The 21980-nt window shown below is 39.0% G+C and overlaps 1 protein-coding gene across 4 annotated transcripts in view; it reads left to right on the top strand.

Moving 5' to 3' along the window:
- GIT1 (GIT ArfGAP 1) overlaps positions 1 to 21980 on the top strand; it is a 164080-nt gene that overhangs the window by 120030 nt on the left and 22070 nt on the right. For all 4 annotated transcript variants that reach the window (XM_063450008.1, XM_063450007.1, XM_063450006.1 and 1 more), the window contains one exon: positions 19748 to 19845. In XM_063450008.1, coding sequence (XP_063306078.1) covers positions 19748 to 19845 — 98 coding nt within the window. The remainder of the gene's footprint in view (positions 1 to 19747; positions 19846 to 21980) is intronic.

The raw sequence follows: 21980 nt of genomic DNA, 5'->3' as shown, positions 1-21980 counted from the left end.
CATAGTTTAGACTTTTTTTTCTTCTTCTTCTAACTTTTCTGTGCTATGGATTTAATAAGCATTAAGAAAGTTCTTTGCTTGTCTGAATTGGTCCAGAACCACAAGTTAAGCATGCCATTCCTATCAGATCATTTTTCTTTACTCTTAAGGGGCTGTCTGTTCCAAGCCTCATCATTTTCAGAAGATATATTTTACATTATAATTTACCTGCACAATATTGTTTTAACATGTTTGAATATTTTTAGCTCTGTTTTATTTAGTGTAGTAACAATATAGCATTTAGGTAAAGTTGTGTGTGTGTTTGTTTGTTTTATATGTACTGTATATATACCAAACGTGCAATGTGGAATTTTAAGAAACCATCCTGTGTGGTACATCAATACATATGCACTGTGAAGTGTACAAGAGTAGTAGTTGATATGTGTGGTAACCTCCCAGTGGGTGTGGGTATAACTGATAAACATGGCTTCGTAATGCACCTGGAGTCTGCTTGTGAGAAATTGAATTTTTTAGGGTTTTAAAGTAGTCTTGAAAGGGAGTGCATGCTTTTATGAAATGTTTCAAACTTTTATTACATATATGCTGTATTCTTTACAGAAAATGATTAGAGTTTTGATATCCATTGCGTGTACTTTTGGAATTTTTTGACGTATGCTTTAAATACAGACTTACTCATGGAATTCTGAAAAATCTTGGGAACGGAGATACTTTTTAATATGAATCAGTAATTGCATAGCTGTACAGATGTTGCATTTTATTGCATTCGCTTAATGTGGAAATGAATATACCTGCACTCGATAGCTGTTCAGTCTTGGTTAAACACTGTTTCAACAAAAAGAGAGCAAAAGCTAATTCACAAAGTAACCCTAGCAGCTCGAGGAACACTGGCCCAGGCATGGTTAAAGGTGGAGACACCTTCCATGAGGGCTGTTCTAACAAACATAAAAGAGGTATACCTGATGGACAATCTGACAGCTAGGGTGCGAGGGTCAATGGCGCGCTTCGAAAAATTGTGGGAACCATGGACCTCCAGCGACTTAGCCTGAGACCTCACTAGCAGAAACGGACGGAGAACACCCCAGCTCTCTCCCACACGGCCCATTTCCTAAAGATACCCCACATAACATAGGACCGAGCCACTTGACACTACAAAACACAGTCACCCCCAAACCTGGTGCACCTCACTACCTACTTTTACCTGCTTACTTACTTCTCTCTCAACTCTTAGCTTTCTTCCCACCTCTGTCTCTCTCAATTCTATCACTTCTCTTTACCCCTGACTCACACCCGACCGGTATTTGACAGGATAGTCAGTAAAAGCATTATACATAAACACAAGCAGCCAAATGTCAAAGTCTAAAGACCTGTCAATGGGAAACGGGTAACAAGGACCCGGCCGGTCAAGTGGTCAAAAATAAAAGATACAGTAGATAACGTTTGCAAGTTCAAATATTTTATTTCATCTTTGTTATTTAATGTTTGAATTATACTATCAGATGAAAGTTACAAAGCCTAATATAATAATGAATGCATTTTGACGATACGTAAAGCCAAGCAATAAAGGAGTTATGTGTAAACCGAGATGTAACAACATATGATTCTGGCATAATCTGTTATACACAATGTATATGTCAAATGCTTCAACCAAAAATAAAGTATTAAAAAAACAAACAAAAAAAACCCCACTGTTTCAAGACCCTTTCGTTAAATCCGCCTCCATTTATGGCAGCATGAATTTAGCAAGCAGCTGGATTTCTTCATTCTTATCAGTTTTTGTCTGTACTTTCACAATAGTTTTGTGCAGATTATTGTAGTTTTTTTTTTCCAGCCAAATATTCATGACCACATTCATATGGTTGACTTTCCATTCAACCTGCAGTATTGGGTTTGGGTTTAGGTGACAGTGCCGGCCATTGGTGTAAACTATGGTCATTACGCTATTCAAGCATCAGCTAATGAGTTATTTGTGATGTGACACATTATCTTCCAGACAATGTGTAGACTTGGTCAGCTGTCTGTAACAGGTTAGCAGCAATACTAAGGTACTCTACACCATTCCAGTGATGCTCAGTGACACTGTTTTTACACCACCAGCAACCTGCATGTTTCACACAATGCTGGATGAATGTATGCGATTTTTTGTTTTCTTTTTAAACCTTGCTATCTCCACCTACAAGAAGAAATCATAAATACCAGGGAGTGTCTTTGCGCTCTTCAGTTTTCCACGTTTGGTAATCACATGCCCTTTGTAGCCTTACCTTCTTTGATGATTGTAGTAGAACTTGGCAAAGTCTTTTGGTGACGTAAGGATTAACAATGTATTCCCTTCATTACACCATTGTTGTAAAGTTATTTTGTTCTTCCTGTTATTTTCGTATTTGTCGTCTTTCTGTCATGTTGAACAAATCTGTATTTGCACACTGACTATAAAATAAAATGTGTTTTTTCCCTGGATGTTTTTGTTACTCCATTCTAAGTAGACGTTACTGTAGGTATGTGAAAATAAAGGGAGACTTGTTATATCTTGGATGGTAAAACCGTCATGCCAGATGTCACCAATTAATAACGAATCTAGCATTTGGTTAAGCTATTAACTGTTTGACCATATCTGTAAACTTGGCGACAGTGTATTGAATTGCAGCCTCACAATTTGCTCTGTGACCATTTACCTAAATAGCATGAGTATCTGGTAAAGGGGCACTGTGTGTGTGTATGGAGGAGAGATCAAATATATATGTGTAGTGCAATAAAAAGAAAGCCTCTCTTTGATATTAGAGACGGTAATTGTTCTCCTGGTTTTGTTTTGTCTGTCTGATTCTGTTTACACAAACTACTGAAAACAAACTATTTATACCGAGCCAATTAACAGATAATGCCACTCTGAGTCAAGCTTCCCCATAAGTATAGCAGTGGCAGAGGGTTCATATAAAGAGATATTTAGTTTAATAACTATAATGGTGAGGACATCTTGCTAGTGTTCCGTCAATATATTGTTCAGGGTTTCACCAAGTATCAAACTTGTAGCAATAAAGGCTAAAACAATAAAGAGACCCTAGTGCACTAAGTTCAGCCTTTCACATATTTATATTATGCTGTTGATCCAAAAGAATGCCATTTCTGCCATCATGTTTTTGTAAAGATTACGAGGTTGAAAGGTGGTCCATTTTAGGTTAGTGAAGCCCCAGTTTGATGAAGTTGAGTGGTTGGCGGTGGGATTAAATTTACTATGTTAGACTGGAGCCTAACATTTGGCTAACCATAAAGACATTTTAGTTGATTTGCATATGGGATTTCTTAACCCCTTAAGGACACAACTTCTGGAATAAAAGAGAATCATGACGGAATATTTCCGTCATGTGTCCTTAAGGTGTTAAACACTGAAGCAGTGTTTGAGCAAATTTGTTTCTAAAGAGAGCTTGTGTTTAATGATCCAATTTCTACAACCCTTATATTGTGACTGCGGTTTTTATATCCCATGTGTTCTGCGTGTGTGTTTACATATAACTACAGAATGGGACCAGACTTTGCAGGAATAAAACAAGGCTTATATCTCACTTTTACAGCATGCACAGACAGATATGATTAAAGCATTTGTGGCAAATGTACGTCTGCAATGATATGAGCAGAGTACTTCTCCATATTGGGGCTTGATAGAACTTGCCACCCCGATTCCATGTCTACATAATTTGGATATCCAAACACCCCAAGCATTATAAACCAGAAAATCTCCTCTCAATGACAGGCTTTTCTTTACCTTTTGTATTGGTCTGTGTGTATTGTACTGTCCTTTTCCCCAATTGTACAGCACTTTTGAATATGTTGGAGCTTTATAAATGCCATTAAGAATAATATTATGATTGGTTTTCTCTTGTATGCAAGAGAAATATGACACCGAATGAATTACCCAGGATCGCTGGATTCTCCGCTAAACCTAGAGCCTTTAAGGAAAATCGGATAAGTTCCCAAGTGATGTCTATTGCTTGGCAGGAATAAGTAACTAACAAGGGATTCAGGACTAATTGTCATCTCTGTCTGACCTTGGCTCGAAGTGTTCTAAAAGTCATGTGATGTGCAGTACTCAAAGTAACACTGCTGCACATCTCCATTCGCTTTTTCAGAGATTCTTGGGCCCTCCAGCTTAGTGTGTTGGGACGTCAGGGCTGTGTGGGGCGCTGTGTGTATGAATATCCTTTTTGTTTTTGTGCTTTCTCTCAGCAGCAGCTGAAAAAACAATGCACAGTTAATGTGAGCTATGTAATTAGAGCTTGGGTGCTGAGTAGGCGAAAGTGAGCTTGTTGCGGGAGCAGGTGTTTCGGTTTTGCCATAAGGGAAATAGTCTCCTTGTTGTTTTTGGATACAGTGTTCATGTTTTACAGATTTATACACAGAATATTGCAATATGCCAGTAGTACTGTGTGCACACCTAATGTGTGCCTGCTTTAGAGCTTCAAATTAAATTATTTCACTCTAAAATGATTCTCAGTCACTACATGTTATATTTTTCTTTCGAAGGGACTTGATCAGGACCTGACAACCTTCCAGGGAATTCATTAACCACTTAACGGTCTATGCCGTCATGTAGTGGATGGCTTTGATACTCAGTGACTGCATAGACCATCATGCAGTAAAAGTACCAGCAGTGGTTAAATCTCTGCTGGTGACACAGAACCCCAGGTATATTTTGATATCTGGGGGTTCACTCTATCAGCAAGGGCCAGAGTTAGTAGCCTCAGACTCATCTTTGCTCTGTTTTCCGTGCTTAAATTGAGCACTGCAACCAGTGATTTAAATGCTCACCCCAGGAAACCAGAATATCAATAGATAGCTTGGGGCCCCAAGCTGACAGTGTGCTGCATGCAGAGCGCAAAGTGAGATTGACATGCAGCTCTTTCAATGGGGATTTAAATCCCCATAGACTGCAATGCAGTGTGAAAGGGTTAAATTCCTGCTCACACCAGGAAACCTTGAGCTCCACTCTGTCAGCTGGGGACATTTTTAGTTGCCACAAACCTTTTGATGTGCTGCATGCAATGCTGAAAGTTTGCACTGCATATAGACATTTATATCCATAGAGAACACTGCAGCTGAATGATCAAGCTCAATTACAGTCATTCTCTTACTGGATGTGGTGCTTGGGATACATCCAGTGTCTGAACAGGCTCTGGAGGGTTACCACCCATGCCCCAATGTCATTTTCCTGCTGGGCTTTGTCAGTTATCCTATGGTAAAGATATAAAGCTGGTATACTGAAAATAGCCAGTAGATGGTAGCAACATACCACTCTTTTTTTAACTTTAAATTCCCTTTGCTAATATCAGTACTGTTTTTAAAAGATGGAGACATTTAGGATTGGAATTAAATTAGAAATTAAGATTGAGGATTAAGATTAGATTTAGAATAAATATTAGGTTTAGTATTCGGTTTATTAATAGGTGTATATTTAAAATGGGTTTCAAATTAATTTTGAAATTGAGATTAGGTTTCAGATTAGTGTTCAGATTTCAATTTGGATGAAGATAAGGTTCAGCAAGGGAATCCCTCTGCTGACATCAGCAGAGGGAATCCTTCTACCACTATTTATAGGGTTAAGATAGGGGTCCCTAAGATAAGGGACACTATAGTCACCAGAACAACTACAGCTTATTGAATTTGTTCTGGTGAGTAGAATCATTACCTTAAGGCTTTTTGCTGTAAGCACTGTCTTTTCAGAGAAAATGCAGTGCTTACATTACAGCCTAGCGATAACGTCACTGGCCACTCCTTAGATGGCTGTTAGAGATCCTTCCTGTGTCATGGCTGCCTAAAATGCATCCGAACATTCAGTGTTTCCACCTTCTGCATGCAGACACTGAACTTTCCTCATAGAGATTCATTGATTCAATGAGGAGATGCTGATTGACCAGGGCTGTGTTTGAATTGTGCTGGCTCTGCCCCTGATTTGCCTCCTCGTCAGTCTCAACCAATCCTGTAGAGAAGCACTGTGATTGGATCAGGCCACCACTTCTGATGATGTCAGCAGACAGCTTGCTCTTCTGAGGCAAACAGCATGCAGAGCTACAGCTTAAGGCTTGAATACAAGTAAGATTTTGCTATATTTAGGGAGGCATGAGGGGACCAGGAGGGCTAGATGGTGGTTTTAACACTATAGGATCAGGAATATGAAGTGATTTGAACTATGAAACTGCTACAGTGCCATAAAATGAGTAAAAGGCCCATGAAATTCATTGATTTTTATTGTAAAACCTGAAATAGTCATGTCTCTTGTGTGGCACTGTAACGTCGCACATTAGTGCCAAAGGCATACATTTGGAGTATTGATTTGATCAGAAGAGTTTGCTGAGCACAATTTGTGTGGTTTGATCAGTGGCACATATCAGATTTCAGAAATGGTTAATTAAATTGTAATTGGTATGTTAAAAATGGAAGAATAAAAAAAAATCACAAACTTTTTCATAAGCAGGTGAAAAAATGGCAATGATCTAACGCACAATATACACCATATGGGACACACTGAAAATTCGTAATTTGAACAGTCAAACTGCTATAAATTGAGACATAGGCCAATGAAATCCATCTATAAAAATTCTAACTGTAAAAACTGAAATGGTCAGGTCTCTTATGTGGCACTGTAGCTTCACAGAATAGTGGCAAAGGCCTACATTGGGGGTATCGTTGTACTCAGGAGATGTAGCTGTCCCAAATATGGGGTATTTTGTACAGTAGTAGCACCCATCAGGTACATGAAATACGTATGAAAAAGCCTCATTATATATGTGTATGTTAAAGATCAGAAAACTAAATTTTACTTTTGTTTTACCAATAATTTTACCAATATTTAGCAGGAATTGGCAGTTAATCGGCACATCAATTTAAAAGCCCCTTTTGTCCTGTAAAAACGTTATATAATATATTCGGTGCAGTGAATGAGAAAGCTGGAAATTGCAGTTGAACACACAGCGAAAATTACTTTGGTGACCTTCAAAGCATCATCCACAGAAGCAGAGGATCGCCCGCCGGAAACTGCGACCACCATCCAGATCCTCTGGAAGGGAAAAGGACTTGGTGCCTAAGGATACCCAAGTCCATGGACCAGAGATGCTGGCTATCCAACAGGTCTGGGGCTGGAGGAGAAATCTGCTTTGCTGCACCTTCGCTGCTCATTCCTTGATCTCCCTGATTCATACACACGACTCCTGCCGCTGGCGGGGATCGGCTGATCCCTCTACTGAGCCCACAGCCTGACACCCATTCTGACACTGGCAGTAGCTGCACCATGTGCTCTATTAGTTCATCTAAAATTGTTTAATGTTTAACCACCTGCTACTGTGCTTATTTTTTATGCTTATGATTTCATTTTACACACTGTACAGTAGGGAGAAATGTTGTATTACTGGAGGTGTGCCTCGGTGTCCAGTGGTCTTACATGTTACCCAGTCCTCATATGACTATGGACATCTTGTGAGATATAGCTTGTATTGTCCTGCTTTCTAACGTAGGCAATCAGTCATGCTATAATTACCGATCTAGTCAGTTACTTTAGCCTGTACCGTTATCTTCTCCTAATATCTCAATCCTGACGTGTCTTTTGCAAGCCTGATTCTTTTTTCTTTTATTTACAAAAAAATGAGCATTTCACTCTCAAGCCATGATTATGTTATGATTCAATTGTGCTTGTTTTCGCTGTTGTGGCGTTTCAGGCCTCCTCTGTTCACTTATGCATGGAAAAATAAAGATTGACAAAAAAAATGTTTTTAAATTAATTTGGTCCGTAAGGGGAAAAACAAACAAATTACACTTGGTCCTTAAGGGGGTTACTACCTTGATTTCCCCAAATCTGCATATGTAGAGTTTTCTCTCTCCCTTCTGACTCCAGCAATGCAAAGTGTGAGCTAATGACAGAATGCATGTGCCTCTAAGGACTGCAGGCTCAGATGTCATGGATAACAAATTCAGGACCAAACTGAGTATGTCTGAAGTCCATAGTAAGACTGGGCATTTTCCACAAGTGGTAATAATGACTAATGGCTTCTTTAATATAGCTAATACAGCATATAGAGAAAAGGGGGAGGTACAACAGCTGGATTGTAATCGTTATAGAGACTGCCAAAACATTTTTCCAGCAGTCTCTTAAAGGTGTTACCATTTTTAAAAAATAATTATTTCTTTTTGTGGTGCATTGAAATAGACATTGTTGCAAAATTACATAACATGAGGCTAGACAATGTTAATCTCAATTAAGGAGGTAAACAATATGTCACAGATACTGCACGTTTTTATATTAAGAGACGTGTGCTTAGGTGGCCTGTCTGATTGTGAGACAAGGTATGTACTTCAGAACCATAGAGACAAAAAACCTCAGGCAGGTCATGGGCTTTCATAAGCAATAGAGTAGGTGTTGAAACAGGCTGTAACTGAAGAGTGGTAGTACGCCCTGGGGACCCCCCTGCCATGCTTTAATCAGAGTGATCATAAACCGCGAGCTATATAGAGACGTTAGGAGAAAGCAAAAATAAAAACAGAGTCTTGAAAAATCCCACTAAGGTAAAGATGCATGACGGAGGCTGGCGTTGACTGCCACATCACGAGTCCAGAGTCTGCCTTCCCCTTCCAGTGGTAAGTGGCGTACATGCAAATAGGATAGGGGATAATCTGCTAAATATAGATACAATAAAGAAACATAGCGTTTAACTGTGTGGGGACTGACACTGATATATAATCACAATTGGTCACTCACAAATTTGTAGAATTAAAACAGCCTTGATTGGTATCTTTTCTTTCAGTATCCAGTGTATTGTCCCTCCTCACATGTTCATCATAGAGTAGATGTATGTATCTCAAAAGAGAAAGATATATGCAAAAATGTAGTACACTTTCAGAGTAAGGTAAAAAAGTATTTAATGACTTACATTTAAATATAAAACAAACAGCTTGTCACCATACACGTCCTACGCGTTTCGTCCTAGGTGTGGACTTCCTCGGGGACTTTGTGCAATAAAGTGCAGTAAAAAAATAATAGCAGCATAATAAACAATCCCCCCACAGTCCTTTTATACATCCCCTTTTGGTGTTAAACGTCTATCAGCTGGCATTCATTTTCGCGGTATGGAGCCCGATGACGTCATCGCGTACATCGCGGTGTAGAGCCAGGTGACGTCATCGCGTCCGTCGTATGCATTTCATCTTGCGTTTCACGGACCCGGAAGTGGGTCGCAGCCGTTGGTCTGTCTCTTATTCTATTACATGGGCTCAAAACGTATGTAAATGGATGGAAAAACCGAAAGGGGGGAGAGGAAAGCAATTAAAAAACTCTGGATGGCACTACTTTCAAAGAATAAAATAAAATCAGGAAGAATATATGTTCACAATACAATCTGTAGTTATAAATCTTATAGACACATCTCATTTTAATGAATAAAGGTTTATACAAAGACATGTGTTATTTGTCTATTCTACATATATATATATATATATATAATTCCTCTATTCTACATACATACATCATTCTCACAATTTATAGACCTCATATAAGAAAAAGGTACACAGAATATGTCAATATTACTACTGTTTAGCATTTTGTCCGTTTGTAATACAGTATACATTGTTTATACATACATATAAATATTAGTATAGTTGGTGAAACCCATTTGTGTTGCACTTTTGTCTCTTTCTACTTAAAGGTGAATAGAATCCATTTATATCTTTAAATCGGATGAATTACAAAATATCATGTAAACAATGTTTGAAATTAGATTAAAAAAAAAAATAAGATACAAATAAAAATATTAATAATAAAAATAAAAATAAAATAACAAAATAAAAATAAAAAATATAATTGAGATCCTTAATTTTTCGAATGAGGGAAAAGTGCAATGATACCCACACACTCCACAAAGAGCAGAATATAAAAAGGTGGTTCATTTAATCTTCAAAAAAACTCCACAAATCGATGTCTAAATTTAAACCAAGAGGTTGGAGTGTTTTTAATTTGCTGATCCAAAAAGTCTCTCTTTGAGAGAGTTTTTTGGTCAAATTTCCTCCTCTCCAATATGGATCCACCTGCTCTATACCCAAAAAAGTGAAGCTCCGCCAATCAAATTTATTGCAAGTATTGCAATGTAATGGTACTATATGTTTCATTGATTTCTTTCTAATGTTGTTTTGATGTTCCAGTATTCTCTCTTTTAGTTTTCTACATGTTCTCCCCACATACTGTTTCCCGCAGGGGCATTGTAGCATATATACCACATTTCTCGTATTGCAATTAATATTAGATTTTATTTTAAATCTCTCTTTTGTGGTGAAGCTTGTAAAATCTCTTTTTTGTACAAATTTTAGATTTTTACAGGCTTTGCAGGAATTGCAAGGGGTGAAGCCACCAATATTCAAAGTCATACTTTTACATGGAATTTTTAAAGCATAGCTTGGGGCTAATACATTTTTTAGGTTTTTCGTTCTCCTAAAGATGACTGGTGTTTTTTTTGGTAAAACTTTTCCTAAAATGGGATCTTGGCGCAGGATGTCCCAATGTTTATTGAGGATCTTTTTTATTTTCCAGTGTTGTGTGTTGTATTGGGTGGTGAAGGAAAAATTATAATTATCCTTAGAATGTCTTTTGAGGTTAGAAGCTATCAAATCTCTTCTATTCTTTTTTCCTATTTCCTTAATTTCTTTGTCTAACAATGTTGTTTCATATTTTTTTGCCACAAATTTGTTTTTTAAGTGCTCGGCTTGTTCTCTAAAGTCTGAGTTCTTTGAACAATTTCTTCTTACTCGTATTAGCTGGCTTTTTGGTATGGTTTCCAACCATTTATCTTTATGGCAACTTTTTCTATGGATGAAGCTGTTGCCCTCCAGTGTATTGTCCCTCCTCACATGTTCATCATAGAGTAGATGTATGTATCTCAAAAGAGAAAGATATATGCAAAAATGTAGTACACTTTCAGAGTAAGGTAAAAAAGTATTTAATGACTTACATTTAAATATAAAACAAACAGCTTGTCACCATACACGTCCTACGCGTTTCGTCCTAGGTGTGGACTTCCTCGGGGACTTTGTGCAATAAAGTGCAGTAAAAAAATAATAGCAGCATAATAAACAATCCCCCCACAGTCCTTTTATACATCCCCTTTTGGTGTTAAACGTCTATCAGCTGGCATTCATTTTCGCGGTATGGAGCCCGATGACGTCATCGCGTACATCGCGGTGTAGAGCCAGGTGACGTCATCGCGTCCGTCGTATGCGTTTCATCTTGCGTTTCACGGACCCGGAAGTGGGTCGCAGCCGTTGGTCTGTCTCTTATTCTATTACATGGGCTCAAAACGTATGTAAATGGATGGAAAAACCGAAAGGGGGGAGAGGAAAGCAATTAAAAAACTCTGGATGGCACTACTTTCAAAGAATAAAATAAAATCAGGAAGAATATATGTTCACAATACAATCTGTAGTTATAAATCTTATAGACACATCTCATTTTAATGAATAAAGGTTTATACAAAGACATGTGTTATTTGTCTATTCTACATATATATATATATATATATATATATATATATATATAATTCCTCTATTCTACATACATACATCATTCTCACAATTTATAGACCTCATATAAGAAAAAGGTACACAGAATATGTCAATATTACTACTGTTTAGCATTTTGTCCGTTTGTAATACAGTATACATTGTTTATACATACATATAAATATTAGTATAGTTGGTGAAACCCATTTGTGTTGCACTTTTGTCTCTTTCTACTTAAAGGTGAATAGAATCCATTTATATCTTTAAATCGGATGAATTACAAAATATCATGTAAACAATGTTTGAAATTAGATAAAAAAAATAAAATAAGATACAAATAAAAATATTAATAATAATAATAAAAATAAAAATAAAATAACAAAATAAAAATAAAAAATATAATTGAGATCCTTAATTTTTCGAATGAGGGAAAAGTGCAATGATACCCACACACTCCACAAAGAGCAGAATATAAAAAGGTGGTTCATTTAATCTTCAAAAAAACTCCACAAATCGATGTCTAAATTTAAACCAAGAGGTTGGAGTGTTTTTAATTTGCTGATCCAAAAAGTCTCTCTTTGAGAGAGTTTTTTGGTCAAATTTCCTCCTCTCCAATATGGATCCACCTGCTCTATACCCAAAAAAGTGAAGCTCCGCCAATCAAATTTATTGCAAGTATTGCAATGTAATGGTACTATATGTTTCATTGATTTCTTTCTAATGTTGTTTTGATGTTCCAGTATTCTCTCTTTTAGTTTTCTACATGTTCTCCCCACATACTGTTTCCCGCAGGGGCATTGTAGCATATATACCACATTTCTCGTATTGCAATTAATATTAGATTTTATTTTAAATCTCTCTTTTGTGGTGAAGCTTGTAAAATCTCTTTTTTGTACAAATTTTAGATTTTTACAGGCTTTGCAGGAATTGCAAGGGGTGAAGCCACCAATATTCAAAGTCATACTTTTACATGGAATTTTTAAAGCATAGCTTGGGGCTAATACATTTTTTAGGTTTTTCGTTCTCCTAAAGATGACTGGTGTTTTTTTTGGTAAAACTTTTCCTAAAATGGGATCTTGGCGCAGGATGTCCCAATGTTTATTGAGGATCTTTTTTATTTTCCAGTGTTGTGTGTTGTATTGGGTGGTGAAGGAAAAATTATAATTATCCTTAGAATGTCTTTTGAGGTTAGAAGCTATCAAATCTCTTCTATTCTTTTTTACTATTTCCTTAATTTCTTTGTCTAACAATGTTGTTTCATATTTTTTTGCCACAAATTTGTTTTTTAAGTGCTCGGCTTGTTCTCTAAAGTCTGAGTTCTTTGAACAATTTCTTCTTACTCGTATTAGCTGGCTTTTTGGTATGGTTTCCAACCATTTATCTTTATGGCAACTTTTTCTATGGATGAAGCTGTTGCCCTCCGTTTTTTTAAAAAAAACATTTTGATTGAATCTGGTTGTTTTCTACAAAGAGGTTTAGATCAAGGAAATTAATAGTAGTAGTGTTTGTTTCGTGTGTAAATTTTAGACCATAATCATTTTGATGAATGTAATCTATAAATAATGACAGATCGTCCTGTGGCCCTTGCCAAATTAATATGATGTCATCAATAAAACGTTTCCATAGGACCAGGTTCGCTACCCAGCTATGCCCACTCCATATGTGGTTGGATTCCCAATCCCATAACATGAGGCTAGACAATGTTAATCTCAATTAAGGAGGTAAACAATATGTCACAGATACTGCACGTTTTTATATTAAGAGACGTGTGCTTAGGTGGCCTGTCTGATTGTGAGACAAGGTATGTACTTCAGAACCATAGAGACAAAAAACCTCAGGCAGGTCATGGGCTTTCATAAGCAATAGAGTAGGTGTTGAAACAGGCTGGTAACTGAAGAGTGGTAGTACGCCCTGGGGACCCCCCTGCCATGCTTTAATCAGAGTGATCATAAACAGCGAGCTATATAGAGACGTTAGGAGAAAGCAAAAATAAAAACACTCGAAAAATCCCACTAAGGTAAAGATGCATGACGGAGGCTGGCGTTGACTGCCACATCACGAGTCCAGAGTCTGCCTTCCCCTTCCAGTGGTAAGTGGCGTACACAATGTGGTGTAGCTGTAATATGGTTAGAAGATATCACGTCAGCGAATACCCTCTAACGGTTTGATGACTTCTAGCTTAGGTCTGGCTATTTTCCAGCATTGCAGCCTTGTACCCACGGTGTCGCAGGTTGGGACCATTAGAGGAAGCAATGTCTTTCTATTTGTGTCCGCCACCTGGTTAGGCCCGAGAGTGATTTCTTTAGGGTCGAGGAGTGTTGGCTGGCTCCAAGCTGTTGGCATTTTAAATGTGAATTTATTTGCATGTTAATCTACCCTCTCGGACAAAAAGGTCACAATTTCTGGTGCAAAGCTGCCCCCAACGACCATTAATATACTTAAATTTGTAATAAAGGGATTTCAGACTAAAAGTAACCCTTCGTTGTCTTTTTGTTCCTTTAACTATTCAGTAATTATCCCCCCAAAGAAAACATGCATGTATGTTTTCTCTGTGGGTATGCGAAAAAACAGTTTGCAAATGCTGCAGACCTCGGCATGCTCTCCTCTCTTTGCCTGTCACAGACATTTTCATTATTCAGAGGCTTCTTATTGAGAAGGAATTAAGTAAGGCAGGCATGTCCCTCTCACTTTCCTCCCTGCCTACTACCCGTTATAAAAACTTACGCTGAAGTGCTTTGTGTCTAGAGTGTTCCTTTAAAATAGATACAAATCAAGCCAAGTACGGTATTTGAATGTGATTACAAAATTGTAGTTGGCTACCTCTCTGGGGTATCATATACTGTGATCATTGTTCAAATGAAATATTATAGCCCATTTATAAAAGTCTTTATTAATAAAAAAAAATATGCAACTAATTTACAAGCAATATGGCTAGCACAGTGTATAGATCTATATAGTTATGTAATGTGTGTGTATATTTATTAGAATTATTACCTTTTCAGTCCATGTGGTATCTTGTCATAAGCATGTACTAGAATTTCTTGTTTAGTATTCTAGATTGGTGTGACACAGCCTATCACGTAAAATATGCCATGTTGACCATAATAATTCTGTTCTCTAAAATGCATTATTGATTTTTGTCCCTTATTAACCGCTCCCATGCTGTCAACATCTAGCTCATTGTGTAAACAAAGCCACGACTTCTGCTATCCTTCTGATCGGTTTACTGTGACTGAGTTTTTATGGAAGACTTAAATGTGCAGACTTAAAGGAAATCTGTCATTTTAATTTGGTATTTGGGGTCCAGTAGGGTGTCAAACGTGAAATGGGTATCCTCATTCTGCACAGATAGGGGCAACACTTGTTGCCTTTAGAAAAGTAATGGCTGACCCTGGCACTGCAAGTGATTGAAAACTACTTTTCCCCTAATGCTTGCCAGCTATCTGCAGTGCTGAACAAAACTCTGGCTAAATTAGCTCCTTGCAGTTCAAAACATTGTCCTTGGTCATTGTTTTTTTTTTTTTTTTTGTTTGTTTAATTAAAGCTATAGAATTCCATTCTCTGCTAACACTGTTTCTTTTACATAGCTTTTCAATCCGCTCTGCATTCTGTTTTTCTCCTCCATGGCAATGGAAGATGGGGGCAGGATTTAAAATTGTATGGCAGTGTTTGTTTTACTTTCCGTGCCAAAGGAAAGGGTGCGAATTATACTGGCCGTCTTTCAGTGTAGTTATTAACTCTGACTGGGTAGGCTGCTAATTGGATGATTGCCACAATTAAGGAATGTGGTACTTTCATTCAATGCTTCCTGGCTAGACTGATTGCTGCAGCCGTTTTACTTTGAACCAATACACTTAAGTTTAAATTAGTAACGCAGGCTTGCTTTGTTTCAATTTTCATTTTTTTTTTTCTCTCTCATACCTCTGAAGTCTTTAGGTTTACAGAGTTACTAGCAGCTAAAAGTCTCGAAATATATGAATAAGACAAAGCAAAAGTACAGAGAAAATCCAGGTGGGAAACTCATTATTTTGGCAACCTTGGAACTCATCCTTGAGGTGTAGGTGATGTGCGTCTAGGCACTGGGAGCAGGGGGTTTATGTATGGATTACCCTTTAACCATAAGAATAGGCAATTAAGTCAAAATGAAGTGTAAGAACAGACAAACACCTCAATAGCTTTGGTTAGTTCCTACTCTATTTTTTATGCTAAATTCATAAAGCAAACAAAATAAAGAAACGTGTTAGAATGGTGAGAAACACGAACAAGCTTGTGTTACTATGTTGGGGAATGCCAAGTTCCAAATGAGCATAATATATAAATAAGTGGCTTCATTACCTAGCTAACGTACTTAATCAAATAGTAAAAATAAAGTGCACAAAGCCACAGCAAATTAATAAATACATTTAAATAAGATATATTGGTGTAGAAATACTGAAGAAAAAAAAAAAAGAAAAAGTGAATATTTAAACACAGCCTTTATTAAATGTTGTATGATTATAAAACCAGGGAATAATTAAAAGAAAAAGGCTACCAAGGTTGGTGTGATGCTGATGTCTGTAGCAGAGTAATCTAGACTTGCAGTTTCTACATAAAACAAATACCATATATACTCGAGTATAAGCCGACCCGAATATAAGCCGAAGCCCCTAATTTTACCCCAAAAAACTGGGAAAACTTATTGACTCGAGTATAAGACTAGGGTGGGAAATGCAGCAGCTACTGGTACATTTCTAAATAAAATTAGATCCTAAAAAAAATTATATTAATTGAATATTTATTTACAGTGTGTGTATATAATGAATGCAGTGCGTGTGTGTGATGCAGAGTGTGTTGCAGAGCCTTGGTGGGGGTGGGCATTTTTATTATTATTTTTTAAATTATTCTTGTAATATTATTTTTTGTTTGTTTTAGTAGTAATTTCTTTTTTTATTATTAAAGGACCACTCTAGGCACCCAGACCACTTCAGCTTAATGAAGTGGTCTGGGTGCCAGATCCAGCTAGGGTTAACCCATTTTTTCATAAACATAGCAGTTTCAGAGAAACTGCTATGTTTGTGAATGGGTTAAGCCTTCCCCCTAATCCTCTAGTGGCTGTCTCATTGACAGCTGCTAGAGGTGCTTGCGTGATTCTCACTGTGAAAATCACAGTGAGAGCACGCAAGCGTCCATAGGAAAGCATTATGAATGCTTTCCTATGTGACCGGCTGAATGCGCGCGCAGCTCTTGCCGCGCGTGCGCATTCAGCCGACGGGGAGGAGAAGAGGAGGATCGGAGGAGGAGAGCTCTCCGCCCACCGCTGGAAAAAGGTAAGTTTTAACGCCTTACCCCTTTCCAGAGCCGGGCGGGAGGGGGTCCCTGAGGGTGGGGGCACCCTCAGGATCACTCTAGTGCCAGGAAAACGAGTATGTTTTCCTGGCACTAGAGTGGTCCTTTAATATTTAATTATTATTTATATTTTTTTTTATTTTTTTTTTTCGTCCCCCCTCCCTGCTTGTTAGCTGGCCAGGGAGGGGGGCTCTCACTCCCTGGTGGTCCAGTGGATGGGCACTGTGTAGGAGGGGGGCTGGCAGAGAGCTGTTACTTACCTCTCCTGCAGCTCCTGTCAGCTCCCTCCTCCTCCGCGCCGGTCCGGTCAGCTCCCTCTGCAAGTCCCTGAGTAAGTCTCGCGGCCGCGCTATGACCCCGCGGCTCTTGCGAGACTTACACTGGGAGCTGACAGAGGAGCTGACCGGACCGGCGCGGAGGAGGAGGGAGCTTGCAGGAGAGGTAAGTAACAGCTCTCTGCCAGCCCCCCCTCCTACACAGCCCCATTGTCTGTATTATGGCAATGTAAGTTGCCATAATACAGACATTGACTCGAGTATAAGTCGAGTTGGGGATTTTTCGTTTATGGCAGTGAGGAATTTTCTCTGTCAGGCCTTTTCCCTTGCCATGGCCTTTTATATCAATTTGCAACTCTGTATTTCTCCTCGTTCCCAAACCATATGGCGAGTAGCCCCAATGAAAGATACAAGACAAGGTAAGGTTCAAAGTGACGTCTGAGCGTTTAAAGGTACACTGTAGGCACCCAGACCACTTCTGCCCATTGGAGTGATCTGGGTGCCAACTCCCACTACTCTTAACCTTGCCAGTGTAATTATTGCAGTCTTTTATAAACTGCAATAATTACCTTGCAGGGTTAACTCCACCTCTAGTGGCTGTCTACTAGATAACACCTATTATCTGTTACATGATATTCTACAGCTCTTAATTGTCTAGGGGTATATTCACTAAGCATTGGATATAGATAAAGTATATTATTTCAAATAGCTGACATGTTAACCAATTTTAAACAGACTTAACATCCTGTCATCTGTAGCTTGAGCCTTGGGTCAGTATAGGCAAAGTGTATTATTCCCAACAGTTTATTATCAGAAGCAGATATAGAAGTAGCAGGAATAATGGTAGAAAATTACATCAGCAGGGAGAGGCAATGCAGAAGGAGAGATATAGAGCCCTGTTTTTAGATATATTGATGTTTAATGTTTATTTTCTGATAGAAGGACTTTAGTGTCTAACACGTAGGAGAGCACATTTTAATTACCACATGTCTTACATTTTAGCTGAAAGCACTATTACTTGTACTTGTCACGTCTCTGGAAATTACACCACTGAATAAAAACGTTGTCTGTAATTGTGATGAGCGTTTTTCCTCACGGGATGCATCGTGTTCTTATAAAATGTGTGTTTGGAATCTAGCAAATGACATTACAATCCTGTTTAGTCCAGGCATAGCAAAGGCACAGAATGCAAATGAGGCGTTTTTGTGCTATGTACAAATAGTGCCATGCTCAACATTAGGCTTGTTTTCTGAAGCTTTTGCTATTTTATTCCCTTGTGTGTGCGCCAAAATATGCCTTACTATACTTTTCCCTCTTCAATCAGTTTATCTTCCAGTTTCATTTGGGATATTTTTTTTTTTGGTCCACAAATATGTCACTACTGATGTATAAAAAAAAATGTGTAGGAGTGTGTCTTGAGACCACCATCTGTAGAGTAATACCTCCAAACATTGTAAAATAAGAAGTAAGGACAGGTGTGAGTGGAGCTAAAGGGGTATTTCAATCATGTTCTTGGTGACACAAAGTGGGAGGTCCTGCCTGGAAAGGGAGCGGGACACCTAGAAAAGGGGGAATTTTTGTAAGCATTTGCATCAGGCCCCCATATGATCAACCCTCAATCTTTCTGACATTAGACCTCACCTGTGTAATTAGAGTGTGACAGATGAGGCATAGACCTCGATTTAATAAATTTGCTGTGCATTTCTCAGTTTTGTGGGCTAGGTAAGTTGTCTTATTGCATTTGAGACAATGGGGACTATGGCATCCGAGCATGAGATGGAGGAGTCAGTAGCTGCATTGTTGTGGTTATGAGGAGGGCCTCCAGGACTTATTCAGGCGCCATCTTGGGAGATTGTCTGTGTGCAGTGGGATGCTGGGAATAGAAAATCAACAGCAACTTCTTTTTTGTGGTTCTTCTCTTGTGATGCTCTCATGTTTAGAAGTTGTGGGGTAACCTCCAGTATAAGGTACAAGTGCTGAATTTGTTTGCCAAAGGCTTTTTTGGGGGGCGTGGTGACCAGAGCTCTCAGCTCAGCTGTCCATACAGCTCTACATCCAAGCCACACCCCCCATTTTATAAAATGTTTTGCTGTGAAAAAGTACATGTTATCTCTGCTTAAATAAGTTTGATTAACTTGATTAATAAAATTCATTAACGAAAAATGTAAATATGGCACAAATATACAGCCACATATGCTTTTTTTATTTTTTATTATTTTTTTATTTTTTTTTACTGGAAAACTATATAGCAATAAACAGAGACAAGCAATGCCATCTTTCAACCACGACACTTAAAATTACGGGACCGGGCAACCCATTTCTGCTGCCATTGTTGGATAAAACTTACAACAGCTTCAGCCTGCCACCAGAGTCCAGACATTGCACAGTATTGAGTTGGCTATACGGACTTAACACACAGTAATAATGAACATAATTCATATTTGCTCTATTTATGGCAACCAATTATATGATGCTTCGAATTGTAAAACCGCATAATAATAATAAAAGACATACAGGAGTTAAAGTTAATGTAAAGGTTCCAGATAGGATCATACAGCCCAGGATTGAAGAAGAAGCTGTTGTCTCATTAGGGAATAACATTTTCATACTCTGCTTTTCTCTTGCAGTCTGGCTGACAACCCAGAATCACAGCACTTTGGTGACTGAGCGTAGTGCAGTACCTTTCCTACCTGTTAATCCAGAGTACTCTGCCACAAGGAACCAGGTAAGCCAATGGTTAGGTCACCTGGTCTGTGCATGCAGCTTGGAGCTTTCATTGTTCATTTGCATAATTTATTAGTGTCTCTGTTGGTATCTTGAAAGACATGTATTAACCATAAATAAACCAAGAATGTCATAACAGCTGTTTGTTGCTAGCATTCTTGCCAGAAATATCACAGTTAAAGTCCAAAGGTTTTAAGCCAGAAGATGACACTTTTGGTAGGTAGAGTGTACACTTAGCCTTTTGGCTGCTAACGTTCTGTAAAGACCCCTAGAGCATCTATCTGTAGGATGGACAATATTAGGTGTAGCCGGGAACAAGGCAGAAGGCCCTTGCATGTTCTCGTCTGGGCAGAGAAGAAAGGATCAGTAGGAGCCTCTAGCCCTCAAGATGCGGGACTCCTAAAGATTAGATTTCACTGCCCATAGTGACGATCTGGGGTCAAGTCCTGGGGAATAAAGTCTGGGAACTCACTCGAGTTCCACCCCCACCCCACCACCAAAAAAACTCAAAAACTTGTATAAAAACGTACACACACACTCAGGTGCACACATACACTTACAGACACACAAAGACACACACAAACACAGACACACACACACAAAATTCACAGATAGACACACATACTCTCACAGACACACACACACTCCCAGACACACACACACACACACATACACTCACAGACACACAAATACACATACATACACTCCCAGACACACACACATACACATACATACACTCACAGACACACAAACTCCCACACACACACACATACACTCCCAGACACACAACACACACACATATACACAAGAATTATTTGTATATTTTTTTAAAATTTAAAAATCCCTACCTGGAGAGCTGGCGTGGACCTGTCCCTGGGGTCCAGTGGGGCTTCAGTGCGGCCGGCTCTTGCACTTTTTTTAGAGCAGGAACGCCATTCCCGTTTGTGGTCCTGCAGGCACTCAGGGGGCGGCAAAAAATGCCGCCCCCAAATGCCCCTGTGTTCCCCCTGTCATGGGGGGCCCAAGAGGTGGCCTAAAGGCCACCTGAAGGACTCCCCCCCCCCCCCCCCCCCCGGACGGCTCTTGTCTCGCTGTCAGACGCGGCGAGGGAGCTGTGTTCTCTCTGCTCCCTCTCGCCGCTCGGGCTGTCTACTGATGCCGGGAGCCGGAAATTACGTCATATTCCGGCTCCCAGCATCAGAAAACGGCGCGCGGCGAGAGGGAGCAGAGAGAACACAGCTCCCTCGCCGCGTCTGACAGCGAGACCAGAGCCGGCCGGGGGGGGGGGTCCTTCAGGTGGCCTTTAGGCCACCTCTTGGGCCCCCCATGACAGGGGGAACACAGGGGCATTTGGGGGCGGCATTTTTTGCCGCCCCCTGAGTGCCTGCAGGACCACAAACGGGAATGGCGTTCCTGCTCTAAAAAAAGTGCAGGAACGCCGTTACCACGCGTTCCTGCAGGACTCGAGCCCTGGTGACGATATTTTACAAAGTTGAGTTGATCAGCACTTTGATGTCCACCTCACACTTAAAAAAAAAAAAATAATAATAATAATTCTGCTCTTTGTGGCTGGGCATTTGGTTCATATAGATCCTGTATATCCTGTATATAGATCCTGTATAGCTATAATTAAATATCAGGCTAATGCTAAATTAACCTACACAAATGCAGGCAGGAGATCTAAAGTGTGACAGAGTGAGCTGTGTTTGCCCATATACCTATTGTTGAATGACACAGTCAGGGTTACTAAAGTGAGAATTCTAATAAAATGTAAAAGTTGTCAAATTATGTTAGAATTCTCACTTTAGTGAAAAAAATGTAAGTTGCGGGACTAGCAGAGCATATTTGTTATCCTCTAGCGCAGGGGTTCCCAATTAATTTGTCCCTTGGAATCCTTTGACATAGTGTATCAACATCGTAGCCCTCCCATTAAAAAAAACAAAACATTACATAAACTTTTTTTTTTGTATGTGCCGCTATGTGTCTGTGTGTCAAGGTGTGTGTATCTGTGTTTATGTGTCAATGTGTATCTGTGTGTGTATGTATCTGACACACAAATACACATTGGCACATTGTGGCACACACATACACACCTTAACACACAGTGTGATCTATGTGTGTGTGTGTGTGTGTGTA

This window comes from Pelobates fuscus, chromosome 1 (genome assembly GCF_036172605.1).
Source record: "Pelobates fuscus isolate aPelFus1 chromosome 1, aPelFus1.pri, whole genome shotgun sequence".
Classification (NCBI taxonomy): Eukaryota; Metazoa; Chordata; class Amphibia; order Anura; family Pelobatidae; genus Pelobates; species Pelobates fuscus.
The sequence above is the reverse complement of the archived record's forward strand: the minus strand, read 5'-3'. Positions and strand labels throughout refer to the sequence as shown.